This window comes from Pithys albifrons, chromosome 3 (assembly GCF_047495875.1).
Source record: "Pithys albifrons albifrons isolate INPA30051 chromosome 3, PitAlb_v1, whole genome shotgun sequence".
In the NCBI taxonomy this organism is placed as follows: domain Eukaryota; kingdom Metazoa; phylum Chordata; class Aves; order Passeriformes; family Thamnophilidae; genus Pithys; species Pithys albifrons.
Window position 1 is genome coordinate 51120813 of NC_092460.1, and position 19256 is coordinate 51140068.

The 19256-nt window shown below is 55.9% G+C and overlaps 1 protein-coding gene across 1 annotated transcript; it reads right to left on the bottom strand.

Moving 5' to 3' along the window:
- Positions 1–437: 437 nt before the first annotated feature.
- On the bottom strand, positions 438–10076 carry SHISA8 (shisa family member 8). The gene is made up of 4 exons (XM_071551882.1): positions 9162–10076; positions 1980–2104; positions 1733–1873; positions 438–1221 (listed from the first exon to the last, which is right to left on the bottom strand). The coding sequence occupies exons 1-4, from the start codon at positions 9707–9709 to the stop codon at positions 905–907; spliced, it is 1131 nt and encodes a 376-aa protein (XP_071407983.1). The 5' UTR covers positions 9710–10076; the 3' UTR covers positions 438–904.
- Positions 10077–19256: the final 9180 nt, after the last annotated feature.

Here is a 19256-nt window from a genome sequence, read left to right on the forward strand (position 1 = left end):
GTCCCTCAGTGGAGCAGGTGTGGTGTCTCCATGCTCCTTTGGAAACAACTCAAGAAGGCTGATGGCTTGAACAGAGCCAAACAAGGTAGAGCTGGGCCAGAAACCAGCAATTTTAGGAGCATCTCTATGGGACAAAAGCTGTTACCTGACCTTGGTTTAGAACGATGTCCTTTTACTCCATCTCTTTCTCTGCTCCCCCTGGTAAAACTGTCAGAATCATTAAACTTCAGACAGAGGAGATCTCGTTTTTGTGTAGCTGCTCAAAGGCTTCTGTAGTTGGGCCTGGAAGCTGTGTTCCCACCGTGTCCCCAGTCAGGGAGGGTTCCCCAGGCCCTGTGGGTGTGGGCTTTGCACTCAGCTGCCCCTGGGGAAGGTGCTGGGGTTTTGCAGGCAGTGTGGAGTTCCCCAGCCAACCATACCAAGGCCATACAGTTTAATGTATTGTTTATTGACAAGGTGGAGGCTTGGGGCAGTGGAAAAGGGGGGAGGCTGGGAGGAAAAGGGATATCTTGGGCTTTGCTGGCAGCACCAGCCTGGGGCTTTGAGTCCATTGCTCTTCCCCCCACCTGCTCACAGGAGCTAGGCTGGGGGTGCCTGGCCCCAGCAGGATCTGTTCCCCGTCTGTCCAGCATTGGCCCCCAGCCCTTGAGCAGGTGTCGAGAGGGTGCTGCTCTGCCAGTGTGCCCCAGCTCAGCCTCTTCTTCAGCTGAGAACGGCTGAAACTTGTTGCCCATTGCCTCCCTGATGGTGAAACACAGCAGGCAGTCCCCATCCCTTGTGAGGAAGGATGGTGCATCTCCCACTCTGGCCAGCCATCGCAGTTTACGTAGGTCCTACACTGCTTTGCTCTGGTGGGCTGCAACACCCAGGTGAGGGGCAGCCCTAGCCCCGCTGGTGCTGGCTGTCAGACGGTGACCTCAGTCTTGCTGTTGGTGGCAAGGTGCCGGGGGTGCTGGCCGTACAGCGGGGTGGAGGGGCCGAAGGCGTCGGGTGGCCCCTCAGGACGCAGGGTGGCCAGGCCTGGACGGTGGGGGCCGCGATGGGGGCCCCCCTCCCAGCCCTCTGAGAAGGCCAGGCCCCCTGGCAGCTTGGGGCCCTTGGCCTTGGGCAGGGGGCAGCCCTTGGGCAGCACTGGGGTCTCGGTGGGTGGGAAGGGCAGTGTGCTGGCGGGGGGTGTCTCCAGCCCCCCGAACCGCCTGTAGAAGTCCTCAGTGGTGCTCTCTGTTGGGACAGGGGTGTGATGTCACCCTGCAAGGACAGCCCCTTCTGCTGGTTCGGGGGGGACCAGGAAGGGTGCAGTGGTGGGGAAGGCTGGGATGGGGCTGTGGGAGGGATCCTGGATGCTGATTGGTGAGGGAGTGAGGGGGATCTTGGCAATGAATTGTCTGGGGAGTGCTTTTGGGGGATCCTGGACACCGTGCAGTGTGTCCATGCATATTCTGAACTCTGACTGGGTGGGCAGTGCTTCAGGTCTGTGTGGGATCCTGGGTGCTGATTGGCTGGGAAGTACACTGGGTCCATGGGGGACCCCAGACACTGATTGCCTGCACAGCACAAGAGGCTGGTGGAGCAGGGGAGCAGCTGCAGAGTTTTTATGAGCAACTACCCCAAAAGCTGTGGGAAACTGAGATGCTTGTCCTGTCCATGCACCTCTGTGAGCCCCCCACCCCTCGCCACTTGTTTTGTGGGGCCCCTCTGCCACCATCCCAGCCCACATGGCAGGAGCACTCACCTCCAACTTTGAGGGTGGTGTAGGAAGTGTAGTCCGGGGCTGATAGAGCCAGGCTGCTGGCCAGTGGCAGGCGCTTGCCATGGCTGTGGGGCCGCCCCAGGGAGGGAGCAATGGCCACTGCGTTGTTCAAGGGTGGCTTGTCTGGAGGGGCAGAGGCAGGTGGGGGCTCAGCTGCAAGCTGTGCTCTCCCACTGTTTTTATTCTCCCAAGGGAACTTATTTTTTCCCACTACACCAGCATGCCTTACCTGTGCTGTTTCTGGGGGGCCCCCGGGCCACTCCCTCGCCCATTGGGACCTGCACACCCCCCATGAGGCTGTCCATGTTCTCAGAGGGGCTGTGGCCTGGCTGCTTCAGCAGATCTGTCAGTGTCCTGGGAAAGGGTTGAAAGGGCTGTTAGAGCAATATCCTGTTCCCCTGGGCTCCCTAATGCATCTCAGCCCTGAACCCCACTTTGGAGGCAGAGCCAGGCAGCCTGGGGCTAGGAAATAGCTGCTGGGTGTCAGGAGTGCACCCAGGGTCCTAACCCAGCTTTTGCAGAGGGGCCAGTGAGCCCCCCATCAGAGTTAATTGGGATCAGGCTGGGGCTGAGCCCTTCCAGAGCCAGGGGTGTCAGTGGGTTAGGGTGGTGAGGGAGATGCATGGCTTGGAATGAAGTTCAAGGGTATGATCAACTGAGACAAAGGAACTTGATCTGATGGCAGCTGGAGCAACACCTCGAGGATGCTCCCCTGGATCAAGAATGTGGTGTAGGTGGGGAGAGGAGGCAGCACCTCCACTCAAGTCCCTTTGAAACAAAGACCCTTAGGAAGGGATTAGATAGGCCACTTGCACCCCTTTGGGGAAGGGGATAAACTAGTGGCAGCCTCCAGCGCAGGCGCTGTTTGTGCATGATGCCCTCCTTGTAAGTAACAGCATTAAACATTAAACACCATTACATAAGATAGAGCCCTATTTCGTTTAACATTCATGGATGGAGACGCTGCAGTCCCACCGTGGCGCACCAGCAATGCGAGAGTGAGGCATGCTGGCCATGCCAGACTGGGGCACACCAGCAATGCCAGAGTGGGACACACCAATGATGCCAGAGCAAGATATACCAGCGGTGACAGGGCACAGCGACATTGCCAGAGCAGGGCATGCCCACATGCTGCTACAGCCTTAGGCACCAAGTCCCAGCACATGCTGGGATGCTCCTGCTGGTGTGGGGCATTGTGATGAGAAGTCAAGCCATTGCCACTGCTGTGACCATTCCTGTGTGAGTACAAGAGTACAGGGGTGTCCACTCAGGGCTTTTTTTGGCTCCCTAATCCCCAGCTCATTGTCAGCATGCCTTGCGCCTTGAAGACTCTGGCTGGCTCATAGATGCACACCAGGAGCTGTGGCAGGAGCTGACAGTTAGCAAGTGGTTGGACGATAAAACAGCAGATTAAACTCAAAATGCATAAATGCAAATGGGAGAGGAAGCAGGGAATAATCCTGACTTGGGAGATGTGTCAGCTCATGGCACCAGAGTGCTCAAAAACCTATCAAATGTGGTGCAGGGAATTGCCAGGAAAGGCAGTGAGAACAGGGAAGAAAACAAATGTGTTGTGCCCAGAGGTGCATATGCTTGTAGGGCCCCCCCATTTTCCTTTCCAGTTTGGCTCCAGCCAGCATCACAGTGTGATGGCAAGAGCAAAGCTACAAGGGAAGGTCACTTGCCCTTTGGGTAAATTTCACATCTTTCTTGGGAAGCTTTGGGTAGCAACTCCTCTGGGATCATTTAATCTCCAAATGGGCCAAGAGGACTGTCATAGAGCTGAACAAAGGGAAATAAGGGAGGAACAAACCCTGGCAACTGATCAGCTGGAAGGCAGCTTGGTGGAAAAGGACCTGGGGATCCCGGTGGACACCAAGCTGACTATGAGCAAGCAGCATGCCCTTGGGAGAAAGGTGCTGAATGGTCTCCTGGGCTGCACTGGGCTAAGTGTTGCCAGTAGGTCCAAGGAAGGTGATCCTTCCCCTCTGCTCAGCACTCGTGAGGCCACACCTGGAGTGCTGGCTCCAGCTCTGGGCTCCTAAGTACAGGATAGACATAGGCATGTGGAGAGATTCCAGGGAAGTGCCACAAAGATGGGACTGGAGCATCTTTTATATGAGGAGAGGCTGAGAGAACTGGGACTGTTCAGCCTGGAGAAAAGAAGGCTGTGGAGGATCTTATCGATGTACGTGAGCATCTGAAGAGAGGGTGCAACAAGGCTGACAAGAGGTGACAAGTGCAAAAGAAACACAACACTGTTTAAACAGAAGAAAAAAACTTTGTTCCTGCAAGAACACTTGACCAGCATGCCTGGGGAGGTTGTGGCACCTCCATCCTGCAGCTAGTCAAACCCTGCACCTTCCCAGGACCCTCCTGAGCTGACCTGACTAGGGTCCAGGCCCAGCCCAGAGAAACTCTGGGCACAAGCCTGGGTAGGCAGTGGGCTATGGCCAGGCAGGGCAGAGGGGAGGCAGCTCCCCGAGGCCATGGGTGTGGGCTGTCAACACAAGGAGATGCCACCCTGTCAGCTTCCACCTTCCCCGGGGTGCACTGCTCGCCAGGTCCCTCCCCACTGGACGCCGCCTGCTCTTGCCTGTCCCCAGGGCCAGCGCTCAAACAGGATTGTTTCAACAGGAAGTTCAATGCGATTTGACCTATTTTTTAAATTATTTTTTCTTTTCCTCGGGTCTGTTTATGAAGCTTGAGCAATTTTTTATCTGCAACTTCATCTCCAGACAAATCCATCAGTGCTCTTTCTCATAAACCTGCCCTCTGTGCTGACCACCCAAGGCGTGTGAATGATAAGGATTAACAACAGCACGAGCAGCTCTTAATGAGCTCTGCTATGGTGAGAAACATTTATGAGCCTTTAACACCAGCAACACCCAGATTCACGCTGCCCTTGAACCACGAGTGGTGCCATAGGCCAGGGCTGCCAGTAGGTCTCTTAGGGGCTGCATGCCCTCCCTGGCTCGTCCCCAGGTGATGCATTGCAGGGAGGTGAGCATGTGGGTGACACTGTACTGAGGGGCTGCTGTGTCACCACACATGGTGAGACAAGGTTTTGGGGGTTTTATGAGCCTCAATCTAATCCTGTGTCTGGGGGGCTTGGGGAAGCTCAGCCCACATCTCCCTAGGCCACCTGGTGGTCTGTGGCACCAAGATGGCTCTGGGGTGCAGGTGGAGGAGGGGAACAGAGAGCAGATGTGGCTTCAGACCTGCACTGCTTGTCTGCAAAAGCATGAACAAACAGCACCACTGAGGCCATGATCCACCACCATAGCCACAGATCTGGAGTACACCTGAGGCCATGTGTGAGAGCCGCTTGCCACCCAGAGTGCCAGAGCACAGCGTCAACTGGGTGGGCATGCAGCCACCTCCATGGCAAGCCTGGTTCTGTCAGTGGGTACGATCAAGATGCCCCAAACCATCTCCGTGCAAGCCCTGAGACCAAGTGCAGAGGCAGATCCATGAGCAGTGATGATGGAGCCCAAGAGAGCTCCATGCCAGGAGCCATGTATGCCACACTCAGCGCTCCTGAGCACTCCTAGAGGACGTGCCCATGTGGGAGCGGGGTCCCGGATCTGGCAGAGCACCCCAGCCTGGGGGATGACTCTCTTTTGGGAGGCTCAAGCCTTACACCTGGCAAACCCAACAGGAGAGAGGCTGCAAGTCCCTGCAAGGGGACAGGGAGCAATGTGAGGAGATAGGAGCACAGCCTCCAGAAGAGATTATGGAGTGATGGGTGAATTGACATTGTCCTGAGCTGGAGTGACCCTCTGGAAAGGACACAGAAGGTGGCAGCTACTGAATGAGTGGGCTGGTGAGTTTTGGAGCAGAGGCACAGTATTACAGGAGACACATGGCACACCACAGCTGCAGGTGGGCTGTCATCCTGGCTAGCCACACCACCTCCACACCTCACCTCCTGAGGGGAACATTTCCCATGGCTTGTAGTGTGTCTGCTTGGGGCAGGGGGTACCCATCTATGCAACTGAGCAGCATGGGCACCATGGGTGACCTACCCAGTGGAGCTGGGACACTTAAGGATGCTTAGGAAGGTGTAGGGGTAGCAAGGTGTTTCTGCAAAACTGGAGTTGCAGCAGGGGAGAATGGAGCTCGGGCAGAGCATTGGTTGTTGGAAGTGAGCCTCCCCAGACATCATGTTCAGTCTAGGGACAGGGCTTCAGGTCTCCCTCCCTGATAGAGCTGGATCCCCTCTCACACCTCAGAGGGCCAGGGCAGCATGTGACAGCACACCATGCTGCCTGCAAACACCTTTTCTAGGTCTTCACCACCATGTACTACCATTGGCATTTACTGCAGACATTGTCACGGATTTGAGCATAGCCAGAGAAACGCCCAGTGCAGTTAGATGCACACTGGGGCCAGCTCTGGGGACACCAAATAGCATGGGGAGACTTAGAGAGTGAAAAGCCAGCATTGCACACTCCCCTACTGCAGTTGCCAGGTCACCTGCTCCTGACAACTGTTTTGCCCCTCTCCAGTATCGTTACTCCCCAGGAGGCTGCTCTTTGCCCAACTCTTCCCATAGGGATGTTCTCTTCAGTTATAACCTCCCATGAGGTTTTTGGGAGAGGTCTGGGACACGTGCCTGCTCTCATGCAATGGGCACAGACAGATTCTTGTGACCCCCAAGGACGCAACGTCCCTGGAGATCTGAGGACTGAAGAAAAACACAGGCAGGTGTTCTTGACTCAACACAGGGTTTCACCAGGCTAAGCGACTGCCAGGGATGGATGCCAAGCGTAAGCCGAGCAGGAAGAAGGAGAGGGGATTGCGGGAGCTGCCATAAGGCCCTGCAGGAGCAAGGCAGATGAAGACAAATCAGGTAGCTGCAGTCACTTGAGCATCCACTTTCCTGGTGGACCAGCAGCCAGAGCTGTGAGAAGAAGACATGTTGCAGGTGGCCACGGCATGGGGGTATTAGGACAAGCTGGACACAGATTCAGGTGTCACCATGAGGGAAGAGCTAGTGGACTTTCTGCACCTGGTCACTCTTCCTGGGCTTAGACCAGGACCAGAACCATGACAAACAACATCTGGCAGTGCAGAAGTGGTTGACTTTCCCCCAGAGGGAGAAACCTGCAAGCAGCAGTGGTGGGAGCCATCCAGGGCAGCACGCAGTGATCCCTAGGAATGGAAAAAACCCTGGTGGGAGGGAGGGATAGGAATGGAAACCAAGACGACTGTGCAACAGGGAGCTGGCCCAAGGCCATCATGCGGTGCCCAAGAAGCAAATGAGAAGCTCCTACCTGAGGCGCCGGGAGAGAGGCAATGTGGCACTGCCCATTCCTTGGGCCAAGTGTGGGTACAGGGGTAGAAATAGTCCTGCACTCTCAGAGGCACTGAGGCAAAACGTATTGTCCCAGCTCCCCAGGCACACAGTGGAATGGAGGTGATAGTGTTTCTTTTTGGGTGCCCATGCCACATACCCAGCTCTGGCACTGTCTCCACCAGCCCAGCACCTGGGAGGTCTTGTTAGCCTGGTGCCTTGCCTGGTTCCTGGGACTCTGCACCTGATGCACGACTCCTGCCCTGCCAGGGCTTGCCAGTCACCATTCCTGTGGAACTGGAGCTGCTCATAGCTTACACAGAAAGACACAGGACACAGAAGATGGCAAGATTTCTGACTCCAGCAATGGAGGTGCCCTTCTGATTTTGTTCCACAAAAGGTGGGCGAGGAAAACTTGCCTTCTCCTGGTCTGTATGCTAGTGGCCAAAAGATCTGCGGCGTCAGGGAGAACAGGCACCCATCTCCCTGAACTCATGGGGAAAATTCAGGCTTGCATGAGCAAGAGGGAGCAGGGACATGGGGGAAACATATGGCTCCAGCAGCAAAGAACTGAGGCTACGCACGGAAAAACAGTACACAGTGAGTGGCAGCAATCCCACCTGCATCTGGTGATGGCAGAAGGTAAGACTCAATAGCAGGAGATGAGGACCCGGGTCTGGGTGTCCCAGGGTCTGACCCTCCCTAAGCACAGTATCTCCTTCCCAGGAGGTGGGGGGGACAGCCAAAAAAAGACACAGCGGCAGGCGAGTGGAAGGGGAGTCAGGAGGCTGGCAGAGGCCGTATTGATCCTGTCAAGGTGCCAGCGCTTTCTCAGGCAACGCAGGGGGAGGTGCAGGCTCGCAGCAGCACACAGCCAGGCTCTCTGCCAAGGAGGGGGCACAGCATGGATCCCCCCAAAACTGCCTCATGTCCCAGGAGGGTCCTGTGACCCTCCTCCATTCCTCAGAATGACCCTCCTCTGCTCACCCGGGTGAATGAAAGTAGGGTCTGGGGATGAGGTGCAGCGGGTTCAGATTCAGGGTGCAGCATCCGGTGGCTGTCCAAGTTCCAAATAGACAGGGAAAAAAAGGTGCCTCGGGGGAGGAGAGAGGGTGTCCATTGGGGGGGTTGCAGTTAGGGCAGCTCCTGAGGATCCTAGTGATCATTTCCTTCAGCCCTGCTTTTGATTTTTCTGAAAGCTAAAATCCCTTAACAAAATGGCATGAAAATGGGTTTCTCTCCAGGCTCTATGTCCTCACTGGGAAGATGCAAAGTAGATCCCAAAACAGGGAGAGAAGTGGGTGTCAAGAGCGGGAGGGAGAGAGGCAAATGCGCTGATAGCCACAGCAACAGAACAGGAGGCGGAGGAACACACAAGGAGTCCCCAGTGCCAAAATATGCCTGACACCTTGACCTTTACTCGGCCAGCCCTGTGCTCAGCCTCAGAGGTGAGCTGAAAAGCCAGGGCTGGAGCCACAGGGTGTGGGGTCCAGGAAGAGACTGCCCAACTTTCTGCTAGAGGGTGAGCTCCTGGGGGCTCTGGAGTGTGAACTGCCCCCGCAAGGGTGATGTCCCACCCCAGTGCACAAGCTGGCGCAGCAGCAGCCACAGTGGTGATATCTTTGCCATCTCCTTTTCCCCTGGACTGCCAGCCAGGCTGAGACCAAGGGGTCTGCAGTCCAGAGTCACCCCATGCAGTCAGACCTCAGTCTCACCTTTCATGGACATTGGGAACCAGAGATTTGTTTTGAGGGGGAAAGCCACATCCTGTAGTTCTCATGTCACCCACCCCACTGGCTGGGGGTTGGCACTTCTGAGTCAGGGACATGCCTCCTCAAGAGATGGAGCAGATAATTTTGGGGGGGGATGGTGTATGACCACCCCTTTTTGTGGAGGCTGTCCTGGCTGGCAGCCCTCCCTTCCAGAACAGGTTCGGGGGCTGCAGCCAACCCACCCCCTGGTGTCTCAGCATGCCACGACAGGGGTTTTGAGGATCACCTCACCCTCTTGGTAGTCCTAGGATGAAGCCAGGACTGCTCGCCCTACGCAGTGGGCTAGGAACATGAGCTGCCACCCCTGGGGAGACCGAATGGGGAAGGTGGACCCCTTTACCTGGAGACAGTCATCTCTGTTTGGGGCCCCTGTGCTTTCTCCAGGCCCAGCTTGGTGAAGATGCCCACCAGCACCATGATGGCTACCACGCCACAGATGATGTAGACGATCATGTTGGTCTTGTCACGAGTGGGGTCCTCGGGAGTCTCGTCTACCCGGGGAGGTGGCTGGCCCGTGTTGACCCAGTTGGGGGTGTCATAGTTGGAGCAGCCACTCTGGTCCAGTCGCCCAGGCTTGAACTGGCAGCAGAAGCGGTACCCGCAGGTCCCGCAGCAGTACTGGTAGATGCCGGCATTGCAGTTGAATGGCGGGTCCCACTGCCCCATCACGTCGTAGTACCCGCGGCAGCGGTCCCCCCCCGCTGGTGCCGCTCCGGTGGGCGCGGGGGCCGTGGTCTCCGGCGGCGGCGCCTGGCTGCTGTTCCCGCTCTCCCCGGGCCCCCCGGTGCTGGGCTCGCCGCTCCACACTCGTCCCGGCTCCAGCAGCACCAGGCAGCAGATACCCACGACGTAGCTCGGCTCCATTCGCCCGCGGCTCCGGGGGGCCATCCGGGCGAGGAGGCGAGTTAGAGCCGCTCGCCCTGGACCGGCCGCATGGCCGCCGAACAGTCCCGGTGGAGGAGAAATGGGCAGGGGAGGAGGGGGGGCGTAATGGAGGGAAGGCAAAAAAGGGTGGAAGAAAAGAATCGGGGATAGGGGGGAAAGTGCGAGGGGACGTACCCCCTCCCCGTCTCTCCCCAGATCGGTCGACAGGCAGAGATTTAGAGCAGGGGGCGAGGCGGGCGGCGTGGGAGAGCCGCCGCCTCCCGCCGGCCGGGGAGGGGACGCGGCGGCGGGCGGCGGGAGCGGGCGGGCAGGCTAGTCGCCGGCGGCCGCCCCATCCCCGCGCCTCTACCTGCGCCTCCGGCTCCGCGGTCCGCCCAGAAGACAGAGAGGAGAGGGAAGGGAGAACCAGCGAAAGTCCTTCGCACCAGGGCGGGAGGAGCAGGAGGAGGAGTGCGGGGGAGAGAGGGAGGGAGCCGACGCGGCCAGGGAGGCGCGGGGGGCTCGGCTCCCCCGCCGCCTCACAGCCTCCCGAGGAAATCGGAGAAGGTCCTTCACTGAGTCCTCTGCCAGGATCCCCGCCGCCACCGGGCGGCAGGACACCTGCCCTCCCCGTCGGGCAGCCGCCGCGGGCGGCCAGGCACGCGTGGCACCCGTCCACGTTGCCCGCCTGCCCCCGAGTACTCCCCACACCTGCCACGGGATCCCCACTCGCCTGGGTGGGAGCTGCGGGGCTGCAAGCTGACACTTCGGGGTGCAGGAGGGGTGTGTGTTTCGGGGACAGAGCCCCCGAAGTGCTAAGGTGCCCTTCTGCAGCCACACAGCGAGGCGACAGGCAGGGAAGGGGGAAAGCAGCAGCTCCAGTCCCCTTTGAACATCAGAGCATCTCCCAAGGGGAGTTGTGCACAGAAGGGCTGCAGGATAGGTCAAGGGCGGGGCCTACTGGGGCACCCTTAGAAACTCATCCTCCCCAGAGCCACAATCATTTTTAGCTAGCCACTAGCTGGCCCCATGTTTGGGCTTCAAAGTCCAGACCTCTCTGGGTTGTATGCATCCACTGCTCTGGTCTCTGGCTGGTGCCAGCCATAAAGGTGGTACTCATCCTCCCTGCCAGAGCTCCTCTCCCTAGAAGGGCAGGATTTTCTTTTCCTGCTATGGGACCATTGCAGCAAGAGCGGGGCGGGGGGGGGCGGTTGGAAATTGAGGTGCCTTCGGGCCCTTTGCACAGCACTAACATGTTGTACAGCCTGGAACAAGTGTGGCTAAGGCAAGGGGCAGTGACACATGGAAGCTGTGGCTGCAGCCTCATCATTTCTGGACAGTCCTGAATCCTGCACCAGGGAAGGGCAGCAAATCCAGCACCACTGTCTTCTTGTGCATATAATGCTTCATGAGACAGAAGCTGAATATAATGCCTCTTCCTTTCTTGCCCTGGTGGTGCTCTAACCTGGAGAATGGGGCTGCCTTTGTGCTGCACAGTGCTAGCACAGGAGATCCCAGCCCCCAGGCGAGGGGTGATATGGAAAGATCTTGTAATGATGGAGATGGGATTAAACAGGTCAGGGAGGCTCAGCTTCTCCTGACAGGTGCCTTCAAACAAACACTGAAGCCCCATGGACCAGCCTGTCGCCTGTCTTACCTGCCACACCACAGGTGGCAGGTTGGGGGTCTCACACGGAACGAAATACTCTGGTATCACCCTGTCTGTGCATGATGGCAATGCAGTGTTTCAGGCGGGAGCTTTGCACAAACTGCTTCCCCCCACAGCGATGTTGAAACGCTGCTGTGCTTTGCTGGGAGACGGATTTAGGGGATAAAATATCCTACCCGCAGTCAGCAAGCCTGATTCCTGCAAGCCCCCAGCCGCTTCCCATCTGGAGACTGGCAAGAGTCAAAGACATTGAAAACACGGATGAGGAGAGCAGCTGGAGCCCGGGACATGTCCGATGGGCCCCCAGTGCCGCAATCTAATAGAGATCCATTAGGTAAGGTAGCTTGTAGCCTCCAGATCTTCCTGAAAGAGATAGAAAGCTAGTGAGGCGGAAGAAAACTGCACTGTCTCCAAAATCCACACTTTCCCTGGGTCTCGGAGGGGCTCCCTGATGAAAGGTCCTATCGGCTGGAAGTTGCAGACATGGGGGTCGTTAGCACTATTAGCCAACAGCAGCATCGGCCTTGAGAGAAGCTGTGCAAGCAAAGTTTGCTGCTGCCCAGGTAGTGCCAGCAGTCGTTTCCCAGGCACCGGGTGATTGCTCCCGACGCGTGTGCGAGCAGAGCCGCCCCGGGGGCTCCGAGGGTTTAACAGGCTGTTAACAGGCAGAGCGAAAAACTGGCCAAAATCGGGGAGTTTGCTGGAAAATGGTTGCCTGGCGTGACCCAGGAGAAAGGGAACGGTTTTAAGGGAGGGGGAAGGATGTTTATCGAGTGTGAAGCAGCCGATTTGAAGGGTCTCTGGGAGCGAGGAGTGAGGAAGAGTTTCTCGCAGGCGTTAGCTGCGTGCACCAACCCAGAAGGAAACCAAACCCTAGGGCATGTGTGGAAGAGCACCCCCCCGGCACGTCCCCGGCGCGCAGGGCCGGCAGGGGCTGGCTCCGTGCAGTGCTGGCACCAGGGGCTGCAGCCTGAAGCCCTGCTGAGCCGTCAGCTCATCTTTGTCAAGTAAGTGACCCAGCCACTAGCTGCAACCCCAAAGGGAGGGGGCTGTGGGAGGGAAATCCTATAGCCCCGCACCTACACTCTCGCATCCCTGGGAATCAGCGGCAGGACCCGCAGGAAAATTCAGGTCATCAGGGACCTCCAGAAGAAAAGCAAAGGACGTGCTTGCAACATCAGCGGGCACTTCTAGGCAGGGGGATTTGGGAGAAGAGCTTCGTTAGGCTTTGACCACCAGCCTCGGAGAATATCACGGAAATATTCCCTGTAGTGACAATGCCACCCGGACTACAGAAGGGTGTTTGTGCCTGCGGAAATAGGATACGGCCGATTCAACACCGAGTGGGGAGGGATACACACCCGAGCGCTGACACTGTAAACAGATTGTTTCTGGCAGGGCATGGTGATCTGGAGACGATCCTCTCTGTCACAGCCAGAGAGCCCGACAGACCCAGATCTCTGTTGATCATGGAGGTGCAAGCGTAACAGCTCTTGCCTAAGCAGGAGGAGGGAGCCATCACCATCGTCAATGTGAAGCAAAGATATGGGAGCCTCCCTGAATGTGGGAGGCTTTGAGGTGCAGTCAGCTCCTGAGGAGAGCCCAGCCACGAATGTTTGGAACCCCAAAGCTACCCAGGGAGCCCCTCCTAGAGAACCAGAGACATTTGCCCCCCAAAGTGATTTTTACCATGTAGGACTGAGCTGGACCCTGGGCTGAGGGGTGAATGGAGGAAAGGATGCTACTGCAGGGTGGTTGCCCCATGCTGAAGGGCTGTGCTGGGACCGGAGGGCCCCAGCACCTCCTGCTCATGTGCTGAGGAGTGCTGCCAGAGTGGGTTTTGCTGCTTGCAAATCAGCAGCTAACACTCAACATCATCAGCTGTGAGGAGCTGAACAGGAAAGAAAACTGTCAGGAAAAGCTTCCAGCACGCACTGCAATGCTGTCCCCCTTCTGAAGGCAGAGGAGAGGCAGAGCTCCTGCCACCATACCTGGGAGTATACGGGGTGCTGGCATCCCCCACACCTCCCACCATCCCACAGGATACACCACAGAAATCTGCTCCTCTCTAAAACTTCAGCTACTGAAGCTGGTTCTGTTCCAGCCAGAGGAAGAGTCTCTCCTTGCACTGGCTCTCTACAAGGGAAATTTCTTTGTCCATCAGCATCCCATTGGGAAATTCTGAGTTTTCTCAGACCCATTTTCTAGGACTTGAATAAGGAATTCCCGGAGTTGAGTGCTGAGCTAACATGCAGTAAGATGCTGCTCCCCTCTACACATTGTCATGGGCTCAACAGATTAGGGAACCCAAAGAAGATCTTGGGTTACTAATGTCAGAAAACTAAAGCAGGGGAAATTGAGTGCACTAGGGGAGGCGCAGGGATACAGTGGCTGAGCTCAGAGCAGCTCCCATCCACCCTATTTCCAGCCCAATGTGCACAAGGGTTTTATTCCCCTGCCTGTGCTTGATGCTCTCTGGCTGTAAAACAGCTGTAAAAGAACAACCGTGCCTCATAACGGCTTATAGAGAACACAGAAGCATATGTGCCTTTACCATTACCATCGTAATTGCAAACATTCAAAAGTTGAGATTTGCAAGCTTCCATCTTCCCAAAGGCGGCTGGATTTGAATCCCAATGACATCCAGAGGAAACAGGAGAAAATGAGCTCAAAGCAAGGGCTTATTTTTAATTTATGCCGCAGTATGGGCAAGCGGGATCTGGGCTGGCAGCTTGATCTCCCTCAGCTGCCACTCTTAGAAGGCAGCCATGCCCCCACATACAGCCACAGAGGCCCATGAGCATCAGCTGTGACCCCCAGCCTGGGTGCACATGGACTTTGCATTCAGGATTAAACCTGTAGACAGTACCGGTAAATGCTCCCATTGTGCAGGCACTAAGTACTCATCAGCTCGGTGGCCCAGGAGTTTTGTCGGCACAGTCTGGAGACTGTTTTGTGGGTGGGTGCAGGGACTATGCAGTTCCCTTTACAATCATCTGAGCTTCAGGGCAGCCAGTGGGATGTTGGGCCCAAAACTGTCCCCTCACCAGTGCCTGCAGGCAGAGTTGGAGTGGCCCAGCCTCAAACCTCCCTTCCATGCTGGGCAGCTCATCCTTGCCACTATCCTTGGTAGAGCCTGAGCATCCTCTGCTTTCTTGTTTAGAGCAAATTTCCACCAGTTTTTCAAGCATTAAAAGGCCACATAAGCACTTGGAGACAGTGATGGACAGCCCAGCTTACCTAGCAGTGTAGTGGCATCCCTGGCTATGCTAGCTCTCCCCATCCCCTCTGCTCTCAACCCTGACCACACCTCATGCAGTGTGCTGATTCAAACCATAATCATATAGGGCAAAACTCACCCACAGAGAGAAGGGATGATAGCAGCCATTACCCATGTGGGGTGTCCCCAGGACTGGGGGAAACAAATGTGTGTGAAGGGGGGGGGGGGTCTACCGAAGAGTGGATGTGAGACAGTAGGGCCAGCCCTGGGCTGCTTTTGCCAACTGTGGAGCAATAAAAACCAGACTGTGGCAGCCAAAGGGACCCAATGCTTTCCCCCGTGCTTGATTACCTGAGATGGTGGCGGTGGGGGTGAGCTATTGGCGTCTGCTGGAATGGGGGATTTAGGGCACCTGTTCCGGTGGCTGAGGCAGGGTCTGCAGGAGGAGGCCATATGGCCGCGAGCAGCGTGCTGTGTGCTGTCCCGTCGTCAGACCGGCAGCAGCGGGCACAGCCTCTCCTCGGGAAGGGTGGCTGTGCCAAGCACAGGCTCTGGCACAGGTGCCAGATGGCTGCCAGGTACACTCAGGTGCTGTAGGCAGCTCGGAGCCTGCAGGGAGACACGGCATGACCAGCATGGTGGGATACCTCCATGCAAACCAGCTGCCCCTCCTCATCCCCTGGAACCAGGGGACATGTAGGGGCTCATGACCCCCACCCAGCACAGGTCTGGGACAGGTGGATGTAACTATGTGTGTGGTTGTAGCAGGGTGTTAAGTATTGATGAAATCTTTTCTTCTACAAGGACATTTCAACCTAGAAACAGGATGTTTCTAGTGGAACACTGGCAGCAGTAGCATATCCACCTCCTCCTCTGCCTGCTCTGCCCTGTGCCAGGAGACAGGCTCCTCCAGCAGGGATGTGGAAGGGCTCAGCATCCCTCCTCTCATGATAACCCTTTTTCAGCAAAGGCTGGCTCCAGACTTCCTACTCCTGCCATTTCTTGAGGTGAAAAGAGATGAAAAAACAATCAGAGAAGTGTCCTGATAAAGGGGGGTTTCAGGCAGACATCAGGGAAAGTTTGTGAGCAGAATAGGGCAGAAAAGATCCTTAATTAAAACCAGGGAAGGGGAGGGGAGGCCCAGAGTATGAGGTTTGCTTTTCACATGGCAGAGGACAAGGGTGAACAATAAAGAGAACTCAGAGGTGTGGATGTGCAATCCCCATGCATCACCTCTGCACAGAGTGGTGTGCAGCCTTTGGGACCATCACTTTCCTCTAGCTGCCCTTCCACAGGCACTGGTATGTGCCGAGCTGCCTCTTCCCCTTTCTAGCAGTGGACTGCAGGCTCTGTTTGACCTTGGCATCCCCAGAGTGGTCCCAGGATGTATGTGCTTGCCCTTTGATGTCTCTTTCCCCTGGACTACAGAGGAAGGAAAGGGCTTTGCTATCAGAGGGCTGGCTGTGGGCAGAGCTCCCTTGCCCGCTGTGAGCCTGTGGGCTTTCGAGCCAGCTTCATTTTGGCTTGATCCGCCTTTGCAAGTGAGACCTGCTGAAGATGGCCCAATCCTATTAGTGGCAGGGATTTGCTTCAGGTTTCCTACCATTACCCTGATGGTATTTCTCTGTGCAATAGGCCTCTGTCTTTTGGGAGACTAAAAATCAAGTGAGCTGCTTTCCCCTATAGGAACTGTCCCTGTGCCATGCCGGCAGGAGCCTCGCTGCAGCAACCAGGAGTCACCTTGGTGCTCCTACCAGATATGTCATTTTCCTTCTGCCTCCAAAATCCCAGCCCAAGGGCAGGGCAGATGCCACCAGCAGCAGGGCTTTAGGTGAAACATGTCCTGTGTTTGTCACCCAGGAAGAGCAAATTAGTGAGCAGCTTTGAGACTAGCAGAAGGACATCTGGTGGGTGCACCGACCCCAAGGAAACAAGGGACCAGGGGACAGTGAAAAGTCTTGTGGTCAGAGATGCAGGAGGATGTGTGGAAAATCTTGAGAGGAAGAAGGGAAAAGAAAAGAGGAGAGATACTGGCTCCCAATAAATAATTTTTATATATCTATGTGAAGTTTACAAAGTGCCAAGCCAGATGAGTGGCTCAGTAACTACCTGCAGCTCCACAAAGGACAGGATAAGAGGGTTAATATGCAATGAGAGGAATAGGACTAAAATAAGAAGCACAGGAGAAAACCTGACAATCCAGACAGCGAGATGTATGTGGCTATAGAACTGTCTCAGACTGAAGCAAAAAAAGCATCATTAAAAAGTACTAAAACGAGTAGAGTGGGATCGGGGTGGAGGCCTGCTCTCACTTCTGCAACTGCCTGAGCACGGCAGCAGAGGGCAGGTGGAAGGGACTGTGAAAACACCCCTGTGTCGACTGATACCATTGGATGGAAGGGAAGGCATGTGACCCAGCAGGGAGAGCTGTGTTCGGATCTCCCAGGCATTAATCCTTACTCATTGCTCCTCTTGAAGGAGCAGTTCATAGTCCCATAATTGTTGCAGAGAGAGATGTCCTTAATGTCCCCCAAATGGGGCTCTCACTGCTGGACATCCATCTTGTTGCAAGAGCCCCTGGTCACCCTGTTTTCCCTCTGGTGCTGCCCTTTGCGCTGCCCTCGATGCTGCTCTTTGCTTTCTGCCCCTCATTCAGGATGCACATTCAGCCTTTTGCAGGCAGAGAATGATGATGGCCATGTCCTGGCTGGTGAGGGGCTGGAGAAAGGAGTGTAAATGCAGGAATGCAGCTGCGCTACTGATTTGTTGCAACCAATCCAGGTAATTGAAATAGGAGGAGAAAAATAAACTCATGTCATCTTCCAGCAATGGGTTTTCCCTCCACCAACAGCAGTGTGGAGAGCCCAGTAGGCTTGGACCGTGTCCAGATTAGGTGCAAAAACTTCCAGCTGCCATCCTTTTTACAGATGGAGCAGCTGGCAGGGATGGGGCAGCTGTCTCTGCACTGCTGGAGAAGGGGAGCCATGCACTGAGCTGGATGCTGAGAAAGGACTCAGCCAGAGGGTTCCTTCACCAGAGTCCTTCCTGAACAAGAGGGAACCACACCCTAGGCAGAACCAAGCTGCCTCAGGAAGCTGCTTTCCAGCCTGCCCCAGAGCTGCCACGTTATGACAGATGTGTCACTGAGCATAGCATGGCCAGAAGCATCTCCTGATTTCTTCTCCCTTGGCGTTTAGGATACTGAGACTAGGCCTCAGGCTTCTGATTTTGGGAGGCATGCAGGATGCAGAGTGATAAAGGGTTTGGAAATGTGGGAGCTCTCTTGCCCCAGTTTGCCCCTCTTGAGTGAAAGCTGGAGACCCTGTTTCAGGGGGAATGCTGACAGCTCAAGGCTGCTCTAGCTAAAATATTTCCAACACTTCAGGAGAGGGAGGAAAGTCCAGACACTTGCACCATCCTGCAGCAGGGAAATGGTAGCTGCATCAGAGGTATCAAAGGGCTTCTTGGAGGGGCAAGGAATGTTTTAGTACTGACCTCACATTTAGATGTTTATCTCACATTTTCAGATTGTCCTTCAGCCCTGAAAAGGAGCTTGCTGGCTGCTTGGTGCAGCAGCCACCACCAGCCTGCCCTCATCAGGCAGCAGGACCAGTGGGAGAAGGGGTGGCTGGGACAGCAGTGGCAGGGCAATGTCATGCCTTGCTGAGCAGCCAAGTTGCAAAGACAAAAAAAAGCTCAGTCTTAAAAATTAGCAACACCTGAATGGCCCTTCTACAGTCTTCCACATCATCGCCAGAGACATTTCCCTGTGGCACCAGCTTTACCTCAGGGGCTGGATGCCTCTGCAAGCCATGCTGCCCTCACTGCCACTCTCATGCCACTTCCTTCTCCCTGACCCCACCAGGCAGGCTTGGTGGCTTTAGAAATTGAAGAGGCTGGAGCTCCAAAAGGCCTGTCAGGTTCCCCACCCACACAAGTGCCCATGGGGCTCTGCCTTCATCAACATTATGTGGGTTTCTAATCAGCCTGCTCACAGAGAAAATACTTGAAAAAGTAAAACAGGTGTAGGCTGGAGGCTCAGGAGCATAGGAGAAGTCACAAAACTTCACTTTTTCCCTTCTTTTTGTTTTACTTTCACCATCTTTATGCCAGTTTTTTGTTGCCTGAGGTGCCTGAGGGTAGCACTATGCCAGGCCCCCTGGGAGAGCTCCTGGTGTTCTAGAAGGACTTTGCAGCCTCCTTCTGCAGCAAAGATGTTTTCCCACAGGAGTGGGAGAGCTAGGCTAACCCATCCCACTCCTCTTGCTTATGGTGGGGGTCCCAGGCAGCCTGCCAGGCCCCCACCCTCCATCCAGTGTACCAGCATGTGCATTCTCATCTGTACAGTGTGCCTGGAGCTGCAGCTCCTCTCTGGGACATCTCCCCACGAACTGGTCCCCCTCCCTTTGCCTCTTCCCCAGGGCAGCCAAGCCGTGTGGCTCCATGCAAGTGCAGCAGGAGGACAGATCTGAGGAGACAGGAGGAAAACGAACTCCCTTAAATGTGATGGAGGCAACTGCCTGGTTCTGTCAGCCATTGCCCCCTGTGCCCCCCTTCCCCCACACCCATCTCGTCTCCTGCTGTTTTCCTCTCTCTCTGGGTATAAGATGTCACAAGGATTAGGCCCAAATCTCCCCTGGGTGCTGCACTCGCCCCCTGCTTATCTCTTGAGGTCACCTTGG

Bases quoted from the DNA above. Each gene is read 5' to 3' on its own strand.
- SHISA8 (XM_071551882.1), bottom strand. From the start codon at position 9,709: ATGGCCCCCCGGAGCCGCGGGCGAATGGAGCCGAGCTACGTCGTGGGT. The intron at 1,874-1,979 runs GTAAGGCATGCT...CTGCCCCTCCAG, and splicing joins GCCCCCCAGAAACAGCACAG to ACAAGCCACCCTTGAACAAC. The intron at 1,222-1,732 runs GTGAGTGCTCCT...CTGTCCCAACAG, and splicing joins CACCACCCTCAAAGTTGGAG to AGAGCACCACTGAGGACTTC.